The 17,808-nt window shown below is 42.9% G+C and overlaps 1 protein-coding gene across 2 annotated transcripts in view; it reads right to left on the bottom strand.

Annotated features, from left to right (window-relative positions):
- MERTK (MER proto-oncogene, tyrosine kinase) overlaps positions 1 to 17,808 on the bottom strand; it is a 113,632-nt gene that overhangs the window by 7,817 nt on the left and 88,007 nt on the right. For both annotated transcript variants that reach the window (XM_029232082.1, XM_029232083.1), the window contains 7 exons: positions 17,491 to 17,586; positions 16,688 to 16,768; positions 11,499 to 11,591; positions 9,848 to 9,966; positions 3,442 to 3,551; positions 1,516 to 1,675; positions 704 to 840 (listed from right to left, as the gene is read on the bottom strand). In XM_029232082.1, the coding sequence (XP_029087915.1) occupies positions 704 to 840; positions 1,516 to 1,675; positions 3,442 to 3,551; positions 9,848 to 9,966; positions 11,499 to 11,591; positions 16,688 to 16,768; positions 17,491 to 17,586 (796 nt within the window). The remainder of the gene's footprint in view (positions 1 to 703; positions 841 to 1,515; positions 1,676 to 3,441; positions 3,552 to 9,847; positions 9,967 to 11,498; positions 11,592 to 16,687; positions 16,769 to 17,490; positions 17,587 to 17,808) is intronic.

Below are 17,808 nucleotides of genomic sequence, written 5' to 3'. Positions count from 1 at the left end.
GCTCGAACCCGTGTCCCCTGTGTTGGCAGGCGGATTCTTAACCACTGCACCACCAGGGAAGTCCATCCCTGGGATAGTTTTAAAACATACATTTCTGGGCCTGCTCTGTACCGAGAGAATCACAATCTCCAGGCACAGGGCTGAGGAATCACATTCTTAGAATATCCCCTAAGCAATTCTGATGACCAGCCTGAAAGCAAAGCCACTGGCTTAGTTTTCTAAATTTCCTGATTCAAGATATTCCTGTGATTGGTTTGTTTAAGATGCTGAATGAAAAGAGAAGCATGACTGCTTCAAAAGAGGGCAGAGAATTATCCAAGTACCTCAGGCATTGTAAAGTCGGCCTATTTATCTATAGGATATACAGTCATCCCTCGGTATCCATGACAGATTGGTTCCCAAAGCCCCAGCGGATACCAAGATCTGCAGCTGCTCAAGTCCCTTACAGTCAGTTGGCCCCCCCGTATCTGTGGGTTCTGCATCCACCCATACAGAGGGCCGACTGTATTTCCCAGAGGGGCTTACAGAACTTCAGAACACGTGCGGGCTCACTGGAGATGTGCACACACCGCTTCCCACACGCCAGACATCTGCGTGGGTCACCTTCTGCCCACACCCGCCTGGCTGAGTGTCCCCACCCACTATGGCTGTGTGTCCCCCAGGTCTTTGCAGGGTGCCCCGACATGAAGAGCAGCTGACTCACAGTTCATCCAAGCAGTCCTCTGGCTGTTTCAGCCTGTGGCCGTGCAGAAGGTAGTCATATATTTCGTGGTTCTGGACTCCGGGATAGGGGGTCATTCCTCGTGTGGCTATTTCCCACATGGTCACGCCAAATGCCCACTGAGGACAAAGCGACAACGTCAGGATGCAAGTCTTTTCAGAAAGGCTGAATGGACTTTTTCATCGGGAAAGGTCATTTCCTTAGAGCCCCAGCAGTCATGCACAAAGCTGACAATTATGTTTGAGATACGCTGCTCTCCCAAAACGGCAATAACGTGGGGTCGGAACGTCACAGCTCCCCATTTTTACTAAAGCTGTTTGGGAAATGAGACAAAGGCAGATCTAGCCTTGTGTCACATCAGTGCTCTGTTTAATGTTCTGTTCCTACTGTTGTCGGCAAGTGTTTTCTTTTCCTGATCTCTGGTTAAGGGTATCCATACACAGTACCTTTTATACAGCATCCTAGTTCCAAACAGCCATGGGATGAATTCATTTAATTTAATGTGAACATGAAATATCTTAGTTGCAGACAATGAGTCACTATACTGCAGCAGAGGAAAGAGGAAATAAATTAAGGGCCTTTGCCATCCTCTGAATGTCAGGCTACTTCACCAGAATCTAATGTTCCGCCTGAATTAAAGCATCTAGCGATAAATAAAGAGAAGTGTGAGCATGCCCCAATACTCAGTTGATCAAAGAGTAAGATGTCCTGCATCACCAGCTTAAGTCATCTCTTTCAGCAGGCCTTCATCTTTGCAATGCGGGGCCCCAAATCAAAACTCTGTACGTACGTACCACGTCACTTTTACTGGTGTATACTCGGTCCGCGAGACTCTCTATGGCGATCCATTTCACAGGCATCTTAGCGATGCGGCCCTGGCGGTAGTAGTCGCCACTGTAAATCTTCTTAGAGAGGCCGAAGTCCGCGACGCAGACAGTCATGTCATCTCGCAACCTACAGAGAGAGACAGAGTGAGTTCATGTCCTCAGCGGCCTCAGAGGCAAAGCCTGAAATCACAGGTCTGCACCTGATGCAGCTGAAAACATTCATGATGAGTAACCAAAAGACAGAGACCCCACAGCCTGGGAGGGTCCTGCTTTGGGACCAATGGCAGAGCAAGTGAGGGGGAACCAGATGAGTTATAACTTTCTACGCTTCTGGTCTGTGTGGGAATCTGGACCAACCAGGGCACCTGGGCACAGAGGATGGAGCCACCTGGAGGAACAGAGGGGCACGGGAGTAGAAAGATAAGCAGCTCCAAGCCAGGGCCCCCTGGTGGACTTATCTAGAGCCCAGTAGCCTTCCTGCCTGACGTCTGGAAGCAGCACTGGCTCCATAGATTAAGCCACCTGACAGCTTGGGGGAGGTGGGGAAGCATGTGCTGTGCACGGGGGACACTGGACTTCCTGCTAAGACGGTGCCAGGTGGTACCTGAGGAATTAACTGGAAAATTAAAGGAATACAATTGCATTTACAGCCCAAGCAGTTAAAATTGATCTTAGACAAGAAGGAGAGGCGGAGGGGGAGGAATGAGTGGTCTGGATGTAGGGCGACTACCTTGTCCCCGTTTGCCTGACGCTAACATTTTAAACTAAAAGTCCCACATCCTGGGAAATCCCTCAATGCTGGACAAACCGGACAGCTGGTCACCCTACCTCGTGGGAAAACCATGAAAGAAATGTTAAGGGGAAGAAAAGGTTTTCATGATTCTCCCTCCATGGTAGACAAATTATTTAAATAAAAAACAAAACCAAGACCCTTCTGGGTTTTCAAAAATGAGGTGAAAGTGACAGAGGGCCGGGTGGCAGGGTTGGTTAGGAGGAGGCAGGGGACAGGCTCCACTGTCACATCTCCAACGAAGAAAAACGAATAACGGCAATACATTTAAGGAACACTCTCTCTTCTTGCAACAGTGAATTTCCAATCAAGAAATAGTTATTGTTTTTGAAGATTTACAGCAGATAATGGCTGTTGAAGCAGACTGAAGAGATGGGGAAGGTGACGTTCGAAGTTCTTGCTTAAGCCCTTGTCTCTCTGCTGCAAAAAGAAAGCTATGGTGTAGTCAGGACAAAACTACTTCACAAGGCAGTATCATGAAAACTCAGGGACAAAACCATTATGAGTTTCATTACTGTCTTCATGATCAGCTGACTTATATGTAACTCTGGATCCAAATAAGCTGATGGCAGTTGGGGAGGATCCCAGAGTTCACACCTAGTGCTCCTAGCTGAGTGAGAGTGTGAAAATAAAGAAGTAGTCACACATAAACACACTACTATATAGAAAATAGATAACTAATAAGGACCTACTATATGGCACAGGGAACTCTACTCGTTACTCTGTAATGGTCTATATGGGAAAAGAATCTAGAAAGGAGTGGATATATGTGTATGTATAACTGATCACTTTGCTGTACACCTGAAACTAACACAACATTGTAAATCAACTATACTCCAATAAAAATTAAAAAGAAAAAAAAGAAGTCCCAGGGGAGTTTTGGAGGCCAGCCAGACTCTTAGAGGCAGAGGTAGTGAAAACCCTCAAGCAAACACCCAGTCATGTGTCAGGGCGGTAGAAACCCCATCTCCAGAGCCTGCCACACTGTCACCTCCCAAGCCTAATCTTCCTCCATACTTTAACATCAACAGGCCACCCCACAGGCCCACAAATATCTACCACCATGAGGTCCAACCCACTCCAGGATGGGCCAGGGCTCTTACATGCAGTTTCGAGCAGCTAAATCTCGATGAAGAAAGTTCCTGTTGCTCAGATACTCCATTCCCTGGGCAATGTCCACCATGAACTTCAATAGTGTCTCCAGAGGAATATGCTAGGGGGTGGAAGACACAAGGAGACAGATTATTATTATTTATTTTTCTGGCCACACCATGTGGCTTGCAGGATCTTAGTTCCCTGACTAGGGAATGAACCCGGGCCCTGGCAGTGAAAGCGCAGAGTCCTAACCACTGGACCACCAGGGAATTCCTGAGAGACTATTATTATTATTTTTTTTTATAAATTTATTTATTTATGGCTGTGTTGGGTCTTGGTTGCTGCGCCCGGGCTTTCTCTAGTTGCAGCGAGCAGGGGCTACTCTTTGTTATGGTGCACGGGCTTCTTATTGCAGTGGCTTCTCTTGTTGTGGAGCACAGGCTCTAGGCACGCAGGCTTCAGTAGTTGTGACACGCAGGCTTCAGTAGTTGTGGCACGCAGGCTTCAGTAGTTGTGGTTCGTGGGCTCTAGAGCGCAGGCTCAGTAGTTGTGGAGCACAGGCTTAGCTGCTCTGCGGCATGTGGGATCTTCCCAGACCAGGGCCCGAACATGTGTCCCCTGCGTGGGCAGGCAGATTCCTAAGCACTGCGCCACCAGGAAAGTCCAGGATTATTTTTTAAAAGGAAACCAAGTTACTTCCATTTGAGGGGGTGAAATGATGGCTTTATGACAGAGAAACGTGGCCATGAAACAAGTAAATTTCCATATCACTAATGTCACAAATAAGGTTTTAAAAATGAATGAAAAACAAACAAAACCCAACAAACCCTAAAACTTCTTGGCAAGTATCACGTTTTCTTCTCCTCGTCTTTAAAGGTATTAAAAAAATTAATTTATAACTTTAATGCAATTCCAAAGATACCACCAACAATTTATTTTGTGTGTGTGGCCAGTTAATAACATTCTTTTCACAAGTTATGAGCTCAAATGCGATCCTTGTGTCCTTCTGAGTGGCAGTGGGACAAAGAGGGGAAAAGAAGGGGGGTCTGGCCTCAGTGGGGGAGGATCTAATGCTTTGACAGCAAAAAGCCCACGGAGAAGGAGCTGTTCCCAATTATGCACCCACATCTGGTATCATTTTATTTTGAAATGTTTCAAAAGAGGCTTTTTTTCTTCTGGACAGAAAGTAGGATGGTCTTTACCCCTTATCATGGGACCAAAGTACCACAAGTAAGTATTCGGGAATTTTCGTTTTTGTCTCTCTAGGGTTTCTCTCCTGTAAGTTTTAACAGCCTAATGTTTTTTTTCCACGTTGTAAAAATCAAACCAGACTGTGTGTTAGAAAACCTGCCGTGTTGGGACTGATCAAGAGGACGATGACTAATGAAGACTTCTGTGTAGTAATTCAATGTTTTAGTGCAGTCAGAGCCCTACAGAAAAGGGTTCACAAAGTTCCTAGAAATCATAAATGGGTCCACCCGTGATATATTCTTCCCCAAAGCATTGGATTTATGGTTTATTCTATATGGCACATGAGCCTTCTAAAGTGGTACTCGTGAAAACACTGAATTTTTTTTTTTTTTTTTTAATTGGGCTGTGCTGGGTCTTAGCTGTGGCATGCAGGCTCTTAGCTGAGGCATGCGGGATCTAGTTCCCTGACCAAGGATCGAACCCAGGCCCCCTGATTTGGGAGCATGGAGTCTTAACCACTGGACCACCACAGAAGTCCTGACACTGAATTGTTAATGATTTATATTTCTCAACTAAGACACGTGTCAGTCACAGACTGTATATATAACAAAAATGCTTTATCCTTTACCCTTACATAATGGAGTTGTTAAAAAAAATGTAAGTAAATCAGGCATGAAAACCTTACGCCTCTGCTCTATATATGTGGGGCATTTGATTTTCTGGATGCTAATTTCCAGGAAAGGACTTGGGTGCTAAGAAATATCCAATCTGCTGACATTCATGAAAGTATAACGAATATCCGGTGCTATTCATTTGTGATGGTTTTTTCCAAGCAGAACTATGTTAATCTTGCAGACTGTGACCAAAGGTCATTTAAAAGATCATTGTGTGGTAAAACTAATAAATGAGGTCAATAAGGTTGCAGGATACTAGACTGACATACAAAACTCAACTGCATTTCTACACACTAACAACGAACTGTCTGAAAATGAAATTAAGAAAACAACATCTGCAAAAGAATCCACAACAAAATACTTAGGAATAAATTTAACAGAGGAAGTGCAAAACTTATACTCTGAGAACTACAAAAGCAAAGAATTAAATTAGTTTCTAAATAAATGGAAAGGTATCCAGTGTTCATGGATTGGAAGAGCAGGCATGCTATTCACACAGAGGACAGAATGGCACCCAGGTCCTGCTGAAGAAGCACATTTATATGACTGAGACCTAGTCTTGGGCCACTCTAGCAGGACCAGAGGTATTTATTGCCAAGGAACTGACTGATAAGGCAGTAGAGATTTGAATAAAAGCTTGATTTTCTTGTTTGTCTATGACGCATTTTGTGACTTTCAGCTTTACATGTGGCTACAAAGTGTCAAAATATGAAAATACATTCCTTTTAAAAACATTCCTTTAAAATTTTTATAAAACCTGGGAGTTTCCATCATTGGAGACATACTTTATATTTTTGCAAATCGAAACTATTCATTAGTCAGTAAGATGCTGTATACTTGTTTCCTTGTTATTCTGTTCAAAAGAACATAAGATGACAGCAGTACTTTTGGCAGACACAAACTGATTCTATAATTTATACAGAAGGGCAACAAAACTAGAATAGCAAAAACAACTCTGAAAAAGTAGGATAAATTTGGAGGAATCACATTACCCGATTTTAAGACAATAAAGCTACAGTAATCTCAATGGTGTGATAGGGGCGAAGGATGGCGCATAGCTTAATGGAATAGAACAGAGAACTCAGAAATAGACCCACACGTGTACAACTGATTTTTCACAAAGGTGCAAAAGCAATTAGTGGATTAAGGATAGTCTTTTCACAAGTGATGCTGGTCATCTATATGCAAAAAAAGCAACAAACTAAATTTCACACCTTATACAAAAATTAATTCAAAATGGGTCACAGACTTAAACGTAACATGTAAACCCACAAATTTTTAGAAGAAAACACAAAAGAAAATCTTTTTTATCTGGAGTTAGGCAAAGAGTTCTTAGAAATGACAGTGAAGGTATGATCCATTAAAAGAAAAAACTATACTTCATCAAAATTAAACTTTTTTTGCTCATGTTAAGAGAATACAAAGCCAAGCTACAAACTGGAAGAAAAGTCATTGCAAATCACATATCCAACAGAGGAACTGTAGCTAAAGAACTCTCAAAACTCAACAAGAAAACCAACAACCCAATTAAAAAATAAACAAAAGACTTTAACAGACACTCACCAAAGAGGATATAAAGATGGTAAATAAACACAAGATGCTCAACATCATTAATCATTAGGGAAATGCAAATAAATTTCATGATAAGCTATCACTATACACCTATCAGAGCAGCTAAAAACAAAACAAAACAAAAAACTACAGATAATACCAAGTGCTGACAAGAATGCAGAGCAACTGAATTTCTCATACATTCCTGGTGGAAATGTAAAATGGTACAGCCATTCTGGAAAGTAGTTTAGCAGTTTACTATAAAGATAAACATACATTTTCCATATGACCTAGCATCCCATTCGTGGGTATTTAGCCTAGAGAAATGAAAAGTTATGTTCACTCAAAAACCTGTATGTGAATTTTTATAGCAACTCAAAACTGTCATAGGTCCTTCAATAGGTAAATGGAAAAAGCAAACTGTGATACAGCCATACAGTAGAAGCCTCCACAGCAATAAAAAGAACAAAGCACTACTGAGACATGCAACTTGGATGGCTCCCAAAGGCGTAATACTGAGTGAAGGAAGCCAGTCTCAAAGAATTACAAACTATATAATTCCATTTATATGGCATTCTCTAAAAGACAAAACTGTAGTGATGGAGAACAGATCAGTGGTTGCCAGGGGTTAGCCATGTGGGCAAGGTGTAACTATAAAGGGGTAGTAGCAGGAGGAGGAGTTTTGGGTGATGGAACTGTTCCGTATCCTGATTGTAACGGTAGTATATGAATCTATACATGCATTACAATTTATATAACTATAAACCAAAAAGGGAAAAAAGTCATTTTTTTCTGTATGATAATTAAAAAAAATTTTTTTTTAAAGCAGAGGTCTTCTTAGAAGTCCATATGACTTAAATTTATTTATTTATTTATTTATTTAGGCTGTGTTGGGTCTTGGTTTCTGTGCGAGGGCTTCCTCTACTTGTGGCAAGCGGGGGCCACTCTTCATCGCGGTGCACGGGCCTCTCACTATCGTGGCTTCTCTTGTTGCGGAGCACAGGCTCCAGATGCGCAGGGTCAGTAGTTGTGGCTCACGGGCCCAGTTGCTCTGCGGCATGTGGGATCTTCCCGGACCAGGGCTCGAACCCATGCCCCCGGAATTGGCAGGCAGATTCTCAACCACTGCGCCACCAGGGAAGCCCTTAAAGTATTTTTATAAAGGATATAAATGGCCTATTTCTCTTCTACAAAGATTCAAGAAAGACATCCAATCTGAGGCTCACTACACTCGCACAGGGGTCCAAAAAAGGGAGGAGAGTTAAGCTTCACAAGATGGATGATTGTTGGTCATCAAACAAACCTGTGTATTTTAATTTTTTTTACTACAGAAATCACTCTTGTGAAATAAGAAATCCCCCCTGCAAATTATTAGAAAAATCATACAATATACCAGGAAATTAAATGTAGGCAAAATCATTCATCAACATGAAGCGAAATCCATTCAAGAGGATGCTATGCAGCCATTCACAGACATCTGTCTGGAGGCTGCCCTGTTGGGCAGGGGCACCCATGGGCTGCGGCGGAGAAGAACTAAAGGCATGGGGTCTGCAGCCTGTTCTGCCTCCACCACTGCTGATCCGTGCCTCAGTTTCCTCACCTGAGATTCTATTAGTAACTACTTATTATGGTGGCTGTGCCATTGATATATGCGAAACACAGGCTGGTCTCTGCCAAACATTTGAGAAATGTTAGCCCCTGTTGTTGGCCTACAGGCAGATGTGTACATACTGAGCCCCTGCCTGTGAAACACAGAGATGTGGAATAAACGGTTGCAATGTGAATGTCCGAGGATGCCAATGTTGGGAATTATGGGTAATTTTTTCTTCTTCTCCAGGCTTCTTATCATGTTACTGTCTGTTTCTTGGGGGGACGGGGAAAAGAAGGAAAGCACTCAGCCATGCTGAGTCCCCTACTTTGGATTAGGCCCTTCACCTCTTTGGAGGTGCCCCAGTGACTTTGTAATAGCTCTGTGATGTGGCTACAATTTCCTGTCTCTGGTTAGTATTTGTGCTGGTGAAAGACTTAAAGAAGCCATGAACAAAACAGGTGTGAGCACAGGACCATGGGGGTAGCTAGAAAAAGGAAGGGGCTCACTTTCCTGTTTAGGTCCCTTATGCCGTCCCTGGAAAGAACAGAACAAGTACAAGAAAAAGGAAAGCAAGAATCTCCTGGCCTGTTCATAACACACAGGCACAAACTACCAACAGGGGCAGCAAGACACAGCGAAGAAGGCTCTAGAAAATGTTCCCCCTAAATTGGGTCTCAAGTTTTATTTCAACTGCCTCGCCATATTATAAATAAATGGCTGTTCCTACAGGTTCACCTGTCTCTCGGGATGAGGACCTTCTCCATGAAGCTCCCCAGGCACCATCTTGCTACTACTATCTCATCACGACTCTTTCCACCACCTGTGACCGGTGGGCGAGGTGTTTCAGTCTAAGAGCTCGTTTCCATTTGGTGTCTCTGCGCTGTGGGGCTTCAGGGCAGGGTTTGCCCTGTGGGGTCAGTGTTCCTCTCAGGGGCACCGTGGAAGGCAGGCAGGCTGGCCCACCAATTCCCAACACACTTTCTGATTGTGAGGACAGAGCGGCTCGGGATAAAGAGAAACATGGACCCCCTCAGGGTCTCTGAAAAACAACTCAGTACAACTTCTGCCTGAAAACTGAGATGGCTCCGGCATTCAGGAATTTCAGAGTGAACAATCTAAAAAGAGGAGACTTTCAAGGAAAGAGACCACCCTGACAGCAAGAGGGGCCCACTCTGCTCCACTCCCAGCCTGCTTCTCCCTCACATAAAACAGGAATAATGAAATCTATGGGCAGGCCGGCTATGAGGACCACATTTCAACCCCCAGGGTGCACAGTGAGCATGGAACAGAGGCCAATGTCCCCTCCTTCCCTCCTTCATTTTCTAGGTTAGATGCTGGTGTTGTCCAGGCCCTGTCACGGGAGCCCCAAGCACTGTTCAGAGGCCATGCAACTGGGTGATTAATTACCTTTGGTCCTGTCTCCAATCGGGAATACAGTAAATAGGTGTGCAGATCCCCGTATTTCATGAAGGGTAAAATCACCATGGGCCTGGGGATGCCTTGAGGACTAATTTCTATACATACACCTGGAATTGAAAACAGAGAGTAAGTTACAAAGAGCCCTTGTTACCAGTGACCAGAAAAAGCACTGCAGGAGCGCTGGCCAAATTGAAAACATGTGCTCTCAAGTTAGCGGTTAAAAAAACAAAACCAAACCAAACCCTCACAACTCACACGCTGTATTCTAGAATATGGAACACACACTGGGTCCACTTCTTGGTATTTCTTTTTCTTTCAGACTAGTGCCAATCTTTGCGTGAAAGCTCTCAAAAATTAATCGATACCAAGTACAGCCATCTATAAACCCATGGCGTTTCTGTTATACTGAGTCTACGTGAGGGGTAGTGACTGCAGCAGAATTCAAGGGCAAACTAGTTTCACGTGATGGTTCAATACTCAAGCGTATGAAGAAGTCCCCTGCAACCGAATGCTTAAAACTATTGGAAGAATTCTGAGGGCCAACAGGTGAAATTCACATCTCTAAATGTTAACACATACACGGGGGGAAAAAAACATCATTTGTCATGGATGCTAGAATCAGAGCCTGTCTGTCACCTGAGATCAAGCTTACAATGCTCTTGCACACGGTGGTACAATTACAAAGCGCCACTGTTCTCAGAGTCCACGGAAGTCAATAGTTACAAATGAGCAACAGTGGTTTCTTTGACACAACATCGTCTCCAAACATTAGTTTTCCCATCTCTCTGCAGTGTCCATCATAATAAACCTTTGAAAGTTCCCCAAAGAATTTAGCATTTATCAAGTCACAGGACAGCAAAAAAAAAAAAAGTCAGCAGAATATTCAATTATTTTTAAGTCGCTCTTCCCTCCTGGAATAGTATCACACAGCAACCACTTGATACGGGCTCTCCTTTTTGTATTTTTTAGCAAACAGTGCCACAAAACCAAATTCTGCCTATTAAATCACTGACTCAAATCACTTGAATCGAGTGCCATGAAACTGTCAGTGCAGATCCAGAGAAATCAGTACTTGAAATATGTCAATAAATTGTTTCTCAAAGATGATCTATGGAATTTGTCTACTTTTACAGCTTTATTCCACTAGCTTTTGATTCACGGGTAAACTCAATCAATACAAATTATAGCATAACCAGCTTTCATGGCTTGTAACTGGGGTGACTGGGGGCTGTTTTAATCCACAATCACCTAGAACTTTGTGGACACTGAACAGTCCTGAGCCCACTGATGTCCAGGAAAATGCAGGCCCATTTGTACGACCAGCCTCAGAAAATATAACCATAAGAAGTCTTTTGGGTGAAAACGCCCTTATTTTTATTTTATTTTATTTTATTTTTGCCACACTGTGCGGCTTGCAGGATCTTAGTTCCCTGACCAGGGATCGAACTCGGGCCCCCTGCAGTGGAAGCACCCAGTCCTAACCACTGGACTGCCAGGGAAGTCCCGAAAAATCCGATGTTATAAATTGCTTCAGAGTTATACAAGGTGTAAAATGTATCTGCCCCAGAGATGTTTCCTGTGGCCCAGAGTGGATCAGCTGAGCCCCTCCGGCCACCCAGTCCTATGTTTCTCTGAGTACCTAGGAGTCGGATGACATTTGGGTGGTTGAAGTCTTTCATGCACGCAGCCTCACTGAGAAACTCCTCAATCTCTCGCTGCGAAAAGTTGTCCACTAAAAGAAAAGACAGAAAATGTTAGGCACGAGTTATTTACTCAGAGAAGGGGAGGGGGCAATAGCAATTTTGTTCTTTAAAAGTAAAAGCAGGCAAAGGCAAAATGATAGCAACAGTAAACAGATGAGTGGTTGTCAGAGACTGGTGGGGGGAGGGATGAATAGATGGCGTATGGGGGTTTTAGGAAGGTGAAACTTCTGTATGACCCTGGAATGGTGGACACAGGGCATTATGCATTTGTCAAAACCCACAGAACATACAACACAAGGGGAACCCTAATGTAACCTATGAGTTTCAGTTAATAATGTATCACTACGGGTTCATCAATTATAAAAAATGTACCACACCCATGCAAGACGTTAACAGGGGAGACCGTGTGAGGGGAGGGGGTATATGGGAACCCTCTACTTTCTGCCCATTTTTTTTTTTTTTCAGCTGAGCCTGAGCAAGGCATACAGGATCTTAGTTCCCTGGCCAGGGGTCAAACCCATGCCCCCTGCAGTGGAAGCCCCGAGTCTTAATTACTGGACTGCCAGGGAAGTCCCTGCCCAATTTTTCTATAAACCTAAAACTGCTCTAAAAATGAAAGCATATTAGTTTAAAAAAACTAAAATCAAATCCAACTGATCTGTTGCAATGATTTTTGCCTTCAAAAAAGAAAGAACACATGCTTCTCTCTCTCACCACGTTTCTTGCAAGTCTGGTTGCCCAATCACGCCTTGTGAACTAGATACGCTTTCATACCACGTTTTTGGAATTAAGCCAATTTAAGAGAAACATTTAAAATTCTACATTATGGTAAGTGAAATAAGTCAGTCACATGAGGACAAATCCTGTATGATTCCGCTTTTTTTTTTTCTTTTTTTTTTTTTTTTTGATTCCGCTTTTATGAGGTATTTAGAGAAGTCAAATTCACAGAGACAGAAAGTAGAATGGTGGCTGCCAGAAGGAGGGGGCACGGCGGATGGAGGGTTGTTGTTTAATGGGTACGGAGTTATGGTTTTGCAAGGCGAAAAAGTTCTGGAGATGGATGGTGGTGATGGTTGCACAGCAATGTGGATGCACTGAATGTCCCTGAACTGTACACTTAAAAAGGGTTAGGATGGTATATCTTATGCTATGTGTATTTCACCACCGTTAAAATCAAACACAAAGCCAAGCATGCCTTAGGGAATCTGCTTTAACAGGGGGGAAGTGTTGATTGAAATTACATGTAAGAGCATGTAGTACAGTGTCTGTACCTCCTATGGGCTTAAGATATATTAACCTTCCTATCAAAGCAAATTTAAGCAAAAAAATTCTATAGACCTACAAAATGTCTGCCAACTTTGCCCCAAACAACCAGGTGAAGTGGGCAAACCCCTTCCCCAGGGTCTAACCCCTCCAGGCAAATGTAGATGAGCCTGGGATTCAGAGGCCAGAGACTGGGCTTTTAATCTTTGATAATTAGCATGGATGCAATTCACATACAAGTTACTCTAACTAAGTTAAAGGATTGCAGAGCCAAGGCCAGAGAGGAAACAGGTTCCAGGCCCAGCTCCTTTTACTAGGGCCCCTAAACTTTCTACTCGGTGAATTGGGATAACTGATGGAAGGAGCCTTCCTAGGGACACACTGAGAGGTTAACAGAAAAATGAGAGAGGCAGGAAGGATGCTGACTGTGGCTTGATACCCAGACTCGGCTCCACATGGGTTCAGCTCCAGTAAGTACTCTAACTTTGGGTTTTCTCAGTCTATGGAGGAGATGACCCACACCTACTTCCTAGTTGTATTGATTTCCTGCTCCTGCTGTACTGATGAAATGTGGGAATAACTGCAGTGCCCTCTGGCACACAGTAAGAATTACATAAGTATTGGCCATTATTATGTATATAGAAAGCTTGAAAAAGCAAAAAGCACCAGCCCGTCTGACTTATTGGTTATTAGGGTTACTTTTTATATTTAAATTAAAACTTCAGCCTCCAATTCTGGTTAAGAAGTCTCAATACATGCTTATAATCTAACTGATGCTTTAATGCCCAATAAACAGTGCATTTAAATTTTAGGAAGAAACCAATTTTACTTTACCCCTTGATCAAAAGTAATACTGAATATATACAAGGGGTAAATGAGGAAGCAATATTAAGAGCATTAACAAACACAGCACCAAATAATTTTCCTCTGTATGAACTGTGAGGACAACTGCAGGTGAATGGTGTACGATCGTGGTCAATTTCATGGGTGCCCAGCTGGACACCTGAAGAACCGAACTTAGACAATCATGTGTCTCCAGGCCCTGGAGATGCTTCCTGGAGAAGGGCATGGGGGGACCCGTTATCATGGTCCGCCATTGCAGTCTGGTCAATCTATGGTGAGGAAAACTCCGGCCCGACCCTCCTCCTTTCTAGCTATTTGATTTGGACAAGTCACCACCTTTCTGAGCCTTAGTTTCCTTGTCTAGATGGACATGGGCACAGGCTCTGAAAGGGCTCTAACTGGCATCTGCCACTATTTTTGTCAACACTGTAATTCATTCTCCTCCATGCTGCAACCAAAGTGAACTTTCTAGAATGTAATAATATGCTCTTGTCCTCATTTGCTTAAGACTCTTAATAGCACTTTACTACTTGTGGGATGAAAACAGATTCTGTGTGATGACTTATCGGGCCCCTCCTGACCCAGATGTAAGCACTCTTCCCAGCTCCCTTGGCGACTGCAGTTTATGATCATAGCTCTTGATATGCCTTTAACCAAAGAATATTTCTCCTCTCTCTGGGCATCTTACCTTCCGGGCAGTCCACAGCTTCCTGCAGACCATACAACCACCCTCAAGTGAGGAAGTGAACCCACCAAGCTAAGCCAGACCAACCCCTGGGGTCAGATGCTGCTACCAGCTCAGTCCTGCCTTGGAAATTCGTGCTTTACTTTGGAATCGTTATCTCTACTAAATGATGAGAGAGGGGGAGGGAGAGAGTAAAAATAACAAATGTTATTGCCTTGAGTGTGCTGGGGCTCAGGGTGGGCCACCCCAAAATATGTCACGATGGCATATTGATTACTTTGAATTACAGTTACTTAGGAAATGGCCAGTGCAAGGGGGACACTCTGACACTCTAACACTCCTTTCTGTCTTCCTGAAAGCAGGAAATAACTCTCTCATGTGAAGGATGAAGGACACCCTTATCGCCAGAGAGAGGGAATTCTGGCTGAAGAAGCCTGTATAAACAAACCTTGTTAGTTCTTTCTTTCTTTCTTTTTTAACATCTTTATTGGAGTATAATTGCTTTACAATGGTGTGTTAGTTTCTGCTTTATAACAAAGTGAGTTAGCTACACATATACGTATATCCCCACATCTCCTCCCTCTTGAGCCTCCCTCCCACCCTCCCTTTCCCACCCCTCTAGGTGGTCACAAAGCACTGAGCTGATCTCCCTGGGCTATGCAGCTGCTTCCCACTACCTATCTATTTTACATTTGGTAGTGTATATATGTCCATGCCACTCTCTCACTTCATCCCAGCTTACCCTTCCCCCTCCCCGTGTCCTCAAGTCCACTCTCTACGTCTGCGTCTTTATTCCTGTCCTGCCCCTAGGTTCTTCAGGACCATTTTTTTTTCTTAGATTCCATATATATGTGTTAGCATACGGTATTTTTCTCTTTCTGACTTACTTCACTCTATATGACAGACTCTAGGTCCATCCACCTCACTACAAATAACTCAATTTCGTTTCTTTTTATGGCTGAGTAATATTCCATTGTATATATGTACCACATCTTCTTTATCCATTCATCTGTCGATGGACACTTAGGGTGCTTCCATGTCCCGGCTATTGTAAAGAGAGCTGCAATGAACACTGTGGCACATGACTCTTTTTGAATTATGGTTTTCTCAGGGTATATGCCCAGTAGTGGGATTGCTGAGTCGTATGGTAATTCTATTTTCAGTTTTTTAAGGAACCTCCATACTGTTCTCCATAGTGGCTGTATCAATTTACATTCCCACCAACAGTGCAAGAGGGTTCCCTTTTCTCCACACCTTCTCCCTTGTTAGTTCTTTAAACTGACTACCCCAAGCCCAAACTTTGAGCTTTGCTTTGATTCTTCACTTATTGAGCACCTAAAACCCATGTTTCTTTGTCCTGTCAATTCCTCACAAATTTACTATTTCTTTGTCTAAAACATATAAAAGCTGCCTCTTTGGCCACTTCGTAGGTCCCATTTCTATGACATTTCCTGCACATGAATTAAAACTTATTTCTTTTTCTCCTGTTAATCTGTCTTGTGTCAATTTTATTAGGCCAGCCACAAGAACTTAAAAGGGGTGGAGGGGGAAATTTCCCCCTCCCTGACAAGTGTAAAGAATATATAATATACTGAATCACTTTGCTGTACATCTGAAACATTGTAAACCAACTATACTTCAATAATAAATAAATACATAAACAAATACATAAATAAATAAAACCAAACATTAAAAAAAAAAAGAGGGCTTCCCTGGTGGCGCAGTGGTTGAGAGTCCGCCTGCCGATGCAGGGGACATGGGTTCGAGCTCTGGTCTGGGAAGATCCCACATGCCACGGAGCAACTGGGCCCGTGAGCCACAGTTACTGAGCCTGCGCGTCTGGAGCCTGTGCTCCACAACAAGAGAGGCCGCGATAGTGAGAGGCCCATGCACCGCGATGAAGAGTGGCCCCCGCTTGCCACAACTGAGAAAGCCCTCGCACAGAAACAAAGACCCAACACAGCCGTAAATAAATACATAAATAAATTAAAAAAAAAAAAAGCACCATCAGAGCTTCAGACCCCTCCCCCAAACAGACAAGCCCTGAATTAGTGTTTCCTCATGCTCAGTTTGAAAAAATATATATATATATACATATATATATATATATATATATATATATATATATACACACACACACAATGCAGGTATGAAGAGCTCATTACAGTAACTTTCCATCTGTGACCTTAACAGTGCTCTGGATGGCCTTCTGACCCATTGGTGACCGAGACCATGACATATGAGCTCCATCGTTCATCACTGGCCTGATGAAGCACCGGATACTGAAGCAGCTGCCCACCCCTAGAAGAATGGGTTTCATCAGGGTTAACTCACACTTCATGGTTTTCACGGCCACCTTCTGAGAGGTCCCATCCTGCTGATTAAGATTTCCTTCCATGACAGACCCAAACTCTCCTGTGAAGTAAAACAACATCTCTACTGACCTTGTGCAAAATCTCTCTTGCCCACAGAAATGCAATAGCACTGTAGCTGCTGTTTGCACGTGGCTCCATTGTGACCCCAACACAGCAGCCGGGCAGAGCTGGCCAGGTCACCCACACTGGTAAACCCAGGGCACAGGCCATGCCCTCGCCTCCTGCTTGTCACAAGCTTGGTTGGCTCACACTTAGCCCAGCTCACCACTTTATTAAGCATCATGACTGATTCAAGAAACTTACAAGACAACATGGAAGTTGTTACTGACGTGCATCAAGTACAAACTCTTAACGCCATTATCATTTATCCTAAGACCATTTTGACAAATATGTATTTTCACCTGTGTTCCTATTTAATTAAGAAGGTGACAAGAATAGTAAACTTAAGAACTAGAGGAATAAATTGAAAGTATATAGGAAGCCGACCCATGAATTGCATTGCATTTTAATGAAGAGAGGAAATTAATATTTTTCGAGAGCCCACTGTGTTTGTTAGGCTCTGCAGAGGCCTTTTTCATAGGCCAAATCTGAGTTTCAAAAATCACTATTTACTTTGTCATTTTAAAAGTTATAAGATAGAACTATTTGTATTATAACTTCAAGTCACAAAAATGGTATTTTATTTAATAAATACATATTTTTTAAAATGACTGTGAACTGTTTACCTTCTTACTCATATTTTAAAAGAATTAAACTGCTTACCTTCACCCAGAATTTTTCCAAGAATTAGAAGGTTCCTGTCAATCACGACATCCTCTAGTTTATTTTGCAGTTCCTCACTGACTCCCAAGCTATGTACTATAAAAGGAGTCACAGAACATACATGACCTGTCAGTATGCTTCCTTTCATCCGAATATAATTAAAATTGTATATAAAGTCCTATAAAAAAGTTAAACATTTTTCTCATTTTATATCCGTAGCTCTCCCCCCAAAATGCCAGTAGTAAAATATCACACTTAATCGTACTTAATGATTAAACTGAGTAAAATGAATGTTTCAGGGCAAAATTAATCCTGAAG

The sequence above is a fragment of the Monodon monoceros genome, unplaced genomic scaffold, assembly GCF_005190385.1.
Source record: "Monodon monoceros isolate NGI ecotype Baffin Bay Population unplaced genomic scaffold, NGI_Narwhal_1 Super_Scaffold_19, whole genome shotgun sequence".
Classification (NCBI taxonomy): Eukaryota; Metazoa; Chordata; class Mammalia; order Artiodactyla; family Monodontidae; genus Monodon; species Monodon monoceros.
This window is presented reverse-complemented; position numbering and strand designations above follow the sequence as displayed.